At 39.8% G+C, this 7,500-nt stretch overlaps 1 protein-coding gene across 1 annotated transcript in view; it reads left to right on the top strand.

Moving 5' to 3' along the window:
* The window catches only part of LOC125032461 (heme-binding protein 1-like), a 3,894-nt gene extending 413 nt beyond the window's left edge, over positions 1-3,481 (top strand). The window contains exons 2-7 of the mRNA XM_047623606.1: positions 447-507; positions 629-709; positions 830-959; positions 1,497-1,668; positions 2,056-2,166; positions 3,173-3,481. Of these exons, the coding sequence (XP_047479562.1) occupies positions 448-507; positions 629-709; positions 830-959; positions 1,497-1,668; positions 2,056-2,166; positions 3,173-3,239 (621 nt within the window). The 5' untranslated portion in view covers position 447 and the 3' untranslated portion in view covers positions 3,240-3,481. The remainder of the gene's footprint in view (positions 1-446; positions 508-628; positions 710-829; positions 960-1,496; positions 1,669-2,055; positions 2,167-3,172) is intronic.
* Positions 3,482-7,500: the final 4,019 nt, after the last annotated feature.

Below are 7,500 nucleotides of genomic sequence, written 5' to 3'. Positions count from 1 at the left end.
TGTTAATGTAGGGAATTAAAGTTGATAACTCGGATAAATAGAATTAGCCAGTTGTTTTTTTCTTTGTTTTTTTAACATTCTTTTGAGTAATGTTTGCATGTCTTAGTGGAACTGTATATTGCAAACCTGCAAGTCATGTATTTTGATATTTTGATAGCTACTATAAGCAGTATAATTGTCATCATATATATATTTTTTTTATTCAACATAGTATTATATACTGTTATAATTAAACTGCTTATAGACACATATACAGTATATAACCACAGGTATTATCCCATGTTGCAATTCTAAATGTATCTCAGCTTAATGCCATTGGTGTTAAACAAGTAATTAAGGATAAGTCAGATATGCCCGGGCTATGCCTGTGAGGGGAGCAGAGCCTGTGCCGACTAATGCCGACTCACACAAACAAGTGATTCATATCTCCTATCATTGCACTGCAGGATGCGCTGCCTGTGTGTTTTCTCGCTTCTTCTGCTGGTCTCCGCTACGAATGCCGGCTGGGTAGGTATCACTTAACACGTCTTATTTATAGCAGGAGAAATATATATGCCAGGATTCTTGATAATGTTGAAAACTGATATAGTTTCCATCTATATCGTCGTGATCTTGTTATCCATCGCAGATAGACGAGATCATCAGCCAAGTGGGCGGGCTGTTCCACTCCTACGAGGAAGCTCCGTACAATGTTGATGCTAAGCACACCGTGAGTACCTCCCCAAGGTTTCTTCTTCTGGTGGAAAGTTACAAGATATAGCCCATGATTGCATAGTCTTTACTGGGTTTTTTTTTAGCAAATTTCGCTGATAAAATTTCCTTCCTTCAGGGCTACGAGGAGCGAACTTACCCCGCCAAGAAGTGGGTTTGTTCGGAGGAGCAGTCCGATGATGGAACCAAGGTCATGGAACGGATTTTCTGGCGTCTGTTCCGCTACATCGACGGCGAGAACCAGGCAGGTGAGAGTTACTGCATTTTCCTTCTCGCTTATTGAAATACGTTCTTGATTTCTTCCTTCTTGATTTTCTCCTTTTCCCATATAGAAAATCCCAGCATACTGGTACTGTATTTTGAACTTTGAAACATTGTTCGATAGTTTCTAAAGCCTCATTATTAGTACTTCAGTATGAATAAATAAGGAATTAGATAAATATTTAGCGGATCGTACTGTTCTAAGGTTGTTACTAGAGTTAAAGTAGCGTCTTACACTCCTGAACTTTTCATGTGTTGCCGTCTCAAGAATCTTAACATGCTGCTTGGCTTGCTCGGTTCCGACTGAAATCAAGTCAGTGATGAAAAAAGACTTTGGTGGTGTATTCATGGATGATTAAGTCACGTCTCTTTCTCTCCTAAAAAAACGGAAACAGGCATAATACTTATTTATAATCCGTTTATTTCATGCCCCAACTATGCCCACTGATCTTAAACTTAAAATAATACTACCATGGCAATTTTTGCCACTCTGACATCGCGTCCATGACCCGTGTTTCCCGCAGAGGTCAAAATCCCCATGACGGTGCCGGTGACCACGGAGTTCACCGCCCATCGCGAGCAGGACAGCTACAAGATGTGCTTCTTCGTCCCCGAACAGCTGCAGGAAAACCCGCCCACGCCCACCAACGCCAAGATCGTGGTCGCTCTTCGCCCTCAGATGACCGTTTTCACCAGGTAGGAGATGTTCTTTATTTATGTGTTTTCTCCGCTCTGTCGTATGTTGGAGCTCATTTTGATACCACTGAATCCAGTAGGTTTTTAAAGATATATGTATTTTTCATTTTGGGACACACTTTTTTTTTCTATAACTCTGATATGATCCTGATAATAATGCATTGCCATTTAATTTCTTATATTATCAGGCAGCTAAGTAATTACACCGGATATATGTTAATCAGTGACAGTGGTTCCTAACAATGAGACAGTGAAACCCATTACATGGTTAGTTTTATTGGTGCATTTTAAACTTTGCCTAAGTTTTAAACTTTCCTTAAGTGTTCTAATTTCGTCTTAGTTGTGTAGGCGACTTGATGGAATTGTCAAGACTGCTCTTATTCGCAGGACTGTGGGAGGATACATGATCACCTCCAGTGACTGGCTGAGCGAAGCCGCGAACTTGTCCGAACTCGTGGAGGACGACGGGGTACAAGTCTCGCTCGTCCATATGTTCTGGTAAGTCTCTCCGGCTTCGTTCGTTCGAGTAGTCCTGGCTTCGTTCGGTCGAGTAGTCCTGTGCACGAGTGCTGTGCTCTCATTTTCAAAGGTGTCACAGAAACATGATATCCTCACTGACCTTTGTTCAGGATCCTCTCCAGGTCATTGACAAGGACACTCCCACGCGTAGCATTATTGACATTATATAACCACTTGGTGCGTGGTAATGCTGTCGTTGTGTGACCCGTCCCCAGCCTTGCATGTTTCGAAGTAATGGACAAACAAGAGAGAGAAAAATATTAAAAGTAGCAATTGCATGGATCATGACTCACCACCCACGACAGCTTGCAACCCTGGAATCAGAAATACCCTCCCCTCGTGCGATTCGTTGATATATATACATAGTTTTTTGCTAGTTGTCACCCCCCCCCCCCCCATCCCTTCTCCTTCAAATAAATATATATTTTTTTCTCCTGTTCCATTCTACAAGCCTTACAGTTCTCTATAAATAACATGGAAAGGATACCTGAAGTGTGTATATATAACGCAACACTTTGGGTAATGTTGATGCATACTAGGTAAAGGACAGACTTACCTACATACAGCTTAATATAACAATATTCCATACATCATTATAGCTTTTTTCAACGGCATTTTATCGCACCTTTATTTTAAAACCTCTCTGAAAACCCTTCGAAGCTGACCCCTCGCCACGCCTCAGAGAAAGTCCGCGTGGATGTTATTATCCCGACGCCAGGAAGCCGAGCCAGCGATATTGACTAACTCCTGTGATATCTTTACTTGAACTATGGTCTTGTTACTGCGTAGTCCGTAAAATCTGATCAACTATTAAGCAGTTGAAATAAAGTGTGAGTTTTGGATGCTTAGAATAATTGCAGCTTTTAAACAAATGCCTTTTTTTGATTGGCATAGAGTAATTTCATGGTCGGAGGGTGGAAACAAACAATTGGTTGCTTGGATTGCCAAATAAAACCCATTTCTTGACACCCTCTTTCCTCCCCAGGGCTGGCTACGACGCGCCGCTGAAGTACTGGTGGCGCCGCAATGAAGTCTGGTTCCCCAAGGTCTAAGGGCCGATGGACGGCAGTGAGGCCTTGTACAGCCCTTGCTCCAGGGTCCAGTCTACTCGTCAGCCTCACGACCTCTCAGGAAAATCCGCAATGGTTGTGAAATACGGCATTTTTTGTTAACCGTACTAGGTAATGATGTAACTTTCCCTGGCATTTTAAATTCATTTCAGTCAAGTCTGTGAACAGATTTCTTTGTTGAAATACGGCTGTACGAAATTAAATGAATAAAAAAGGAAAACATTTATCGTCTTAATTTTTTTCCCGTTAACAAACTAAGTAATAACAATTTTTAAAAACTCAGGTACTACTACGCCATAAGAATGGATTTCATCTACTTTTCCTGGTCCACCCCAAAAACGTCTTATCTGAACACAAGCACACACACACATATCTTACACGTTATCACAAAAATAATCGCAAGGTTTTTCTATAAACCGCCATTATCTTCACCACCCAAACCACCTCGTCACCCTCAATCACCATCAATTCCCTGACTTTACGTAAAGTGCTTCGACATCTATAGTAATTACAAACTCTGAATATATATGATTATTTAGACTTTCATACCTTATCCTCCGTTAAGTGGAATCGGAATAAAGAGGATTTTGTTTATTTTTCTTTATCAGTTTATGCTATTCTGTCTTCTACTGTCTTAAACTTTTTTGGCATTTTTGTTAAATTGCATGATTTATTTTTGTGATAACTAGAGGATTCGTTATACGATATTTTATTGTTTTGTTATAGAAGTTCCAGGAAAATATATCACACTAGTTTCGTGGGCTAAAATAGAATATGTATATTTATTAACAATTCAGTGAGGATTAAGGTTTAAAAAAACATAATTTATAAATAACACACACGTTTCTAAAGGATAATATAAAAAAAATATATGTCAGATGGACAGACGAGCCTACAAATGAATAGATTATAAATGAAATTTGAAAAATAATTCTGCTCTGTGATATTACTTAACGCTAAAGGTCTGGGAAATGGCGTACTGTGTGTGTGTGTGTGTGTGTGTGTGTGTGTGTGTGTGTGTGTGTGTGTGCGTGTGTGTGTGTGTGTGTGTGTGTGCGTGCGTGCGTGTGTGTGTGTGTGTGTGTGTGTGTGTGTGTGTGTGTGTGTGTGTGTGTGTGTGTGTGTGTGTGTGTGTGTGTGTGTGTGTGTGTGTGTGTGTGTGTGTGTGTGAGTGTGTGTGTGTGTGTGCCCATGCGTACAAACATCCACAGACACAAGCAAATTCACACTCTTTCAAACAAAAGCATTTAGGTAGAACCGTTAAAAGCGCTCACAGACACACAAAGTAAACAGTTCCTCACAACCGCGCAAAGAAAACCTTTCTAACTCACAAAACATTGTGTGTGTGTGTGTGTGTGTGTGTGTGTGTGTGTGTGTGTGTGTGTGTGTGTGTGTGTGTGTGTGTATACATATATATATATATATATATATATATGTATATATATACATATATATATACATATATATATATATATATATATATTCATATTATCTTTTGTCCTTGCTGCCCAGGGCACTTTGAACGTTCTTTTCGAGAACCACAATAATGTCCACGTCTCCGACCCATAAAACAGAACTGACCACACATAACATTATATATTTTTTTCCTAAGCTTTAATGCTAATTTTTGTTGGTAACGAGGTTTCTGATTTTATTGAACGGTTTTTTTGCCATTCTTATCCGTTTTCTTATTCCTTTTTCTTTTTCCTCCCATCTGTTGTTATTTCGCTCCCCGCTCCCCAGATTGTGTTATCTCCATGATGTTTTCTTTCTGTTTATTGTTAATCCCCTCTCCCTACTAACCCTATCTATTGTTTCTACTAGAATTTTGATTTTTTTCAGGTGTTTCTGTTATCTCTTCTTGTATTCCTTCTAAATCCTCAAGATCTCTCATAAACGTTTCATTATAATAATGAAAAAGATCTGGGGACATCACATGCCCTTGTCTGACTCCTCTTTCTATCCTTCAAGGTTTTGATTCACTATTTTCCACTCTGGCAGCTGCTTCCTGATTCCAATAAAGTTTTTCTATGATTCTTAAATCTTTTCCGTCGGTGTTTAATTCATTCAATTCATTTCCAGTGGGTCTTGACGCCTGACTCGGTCAAATTTCTTTCCGTAGTCGCTTTACATATTATTTTTTTTCCCTTCCACTGATCTTTTCATTAACATTCTAAGGATGAATATTTCTAGTCCCTCTATCCTTCATAAATCCATACTGCTCTTTTCCTGGTATTTCGTTTGTTTCTTATTCAGTTCAAGACCATTCTTAAAACTATTTTAGTTATACGATTCATGATGTCCTATTTGTGTTGCGCTCTTGTGTTCCTGGTTCCTGGTACGTGGATTTTCACGTATGTGGTGTTATGTCTCCTTTCTCACACATTTCTGTTATTATCTAAACTCCTCTAGGTCTACAAGCATCTCTACTGCAATCCCGTCCTCTCCCGTGACTTTTCTTTTTTTTAATTTTCTTCATTGCTGTCTCTACTTCTGATCTTATTATTGGTGGCCCTTCTCCATTGCTGTGTAGGTTTATTTGTTCTACTCTGTTGTCTCCAACTAATTATGTTATAATTTATGCCAATCTCTCTTACATTTGTAATTCTAATACGCTCCTCCCATCTGTTGTTTCTGTTATTTCCTTTCTCATACATCAGTAGTTGATCTTATTTATCTAAGTCTTCTATTTCTTTGCAGCATTTATTCCTTCATTTTTATTTCTTCTTATAGCATTCTCTGTGTACTTTTCTGTTTAATTATTTGTATCTGTCTACATTCCGCCACTTTTGTTGTCGTCTTTCTTTCATTCGATTTAGGATTTCTTCTGTCATCCATGCCTCCCTAGCTCTTCTTTGTTTCGCAGGTATAAGGTTGTTCCCTTTTTATGGTAGTTTCTAGAATCTGCCACTTATTTTCTGCATCAAGTTCTTCTGGAGCCTCTTCCTTTAATTTATTGTATTTCGTTGTACTGTGTCTTTATTACTTTAGTCTTGAGTGACTGTAGTTGTATTTTAGGTTTATTCATCTTCTTTTTGAGTATCTTTAGTTTTACCTGTACAACGGTCACCAATTGGGCATGGTCGGTGTTGCAGTCGCCCCTTTGTTTCTAGATCTGTCACCTGGACTCTTCCACGTACAAAGGTGTCTTGGATGACGTTTGAACTATGTATTTGTGATAATCTGGCCTTTGTCAATGCACCAATCAATAAACTTTTCGCCCTTTCGTTTCTGACCCTAGGCCATGTGGGCCAACAATATCTCCTACTCTCCCCTCTCCCACCTTGGCATTGAAGTCCCCAACCACCAAAGGAACTCCATCTTCCTTACACCGACTTTCTGCTTGATTGATTTGGCCATAAATTTTGTCTACTTTTTCATCTTCATACTCAACTGTAGGTACACACACCTGAACTATGTTCATATTTCCCTCTCAATCTGACTAGAATAATTTTATCTGAAATGGTCGATGACTGATGTCTCAAGATTTTTATTGAACATTACCCCCTTTTCTGCTGAAGATCCACCCGAATAAATGAAAGACCCCCTTTTACTGTGTTAACATTTATTACAGCTGGTCATCTTACTTTACTTATTCCCAATATGTCTAGTTTTATTCTTTTCATTTCCTATCCTATGTTTGTTTTTTTCCATGCTTGGTACATTGTTACGCAATTTTGAGTTTTGATATCGGTGGTGCAGTCGACTGCTGGCGGTCGATTGTCACTTGCGCCGAATGACTGGATCGACCGGGTAAGTCAGCCTTCCCATATAATAGGTTTGGTTCTCATTCACGCTGTTGATTCTCTCTCTTGTGTGTAGCATTGCCGTGATCACTCTTGGAAATTATACATGGTGGGGTCCCCAGTTCCCTTTCATGCCATGGTTCTAAGGTTGTCCCCCTAGTTGTCCCCCCTAGCCTCGTATGTCTATGTGCGTGCGGGTGTGTGTGTGTGTGTGTGTGTGTGTGTGTGTGTGTGTGTGTGTGTGTGTGTGTATGTGCGTGTGTGTGTGTGTGTGTGTGTGTGTGTGCGTGTGTGTGTGTATGTGTGTGTGCGTGTGTGTGTGTGTGTGTGTGTGTCTGGCGCCGTCGCCGTTCACTCCAATTGCGTCGGAAGCAGGGAAGGCACTCGCTCTTGGCCATCCTCTCACGCTCTCCTTCTGCCTGCATGCATGACTAAATGCAAATTGTGGGCAACATGACATCATGAATAATTTTATTTGTTTTATTCAGTTCAGATTT

Source organism: Penaeus chinensis, chromosome 14 (assembly GCF_019202785.1).
Source record: "Penaeus chinensis breed Huanghai No. 1 chromosome 14, ASM1920278v2, whole genome shotgun sequence".
NCBI classification, from domain to species: domain Eukaryota; kingdom Metazoa; phylum Arthropoda; class Malacostraca; order Decapoda; family Penaeidae; genus Penaeus; species Penaeus chinensis.
Note: the sequence above shows the minus strand (reverse complement) of the source record. Positions and strands in the feature narration are given on the sequence as shown.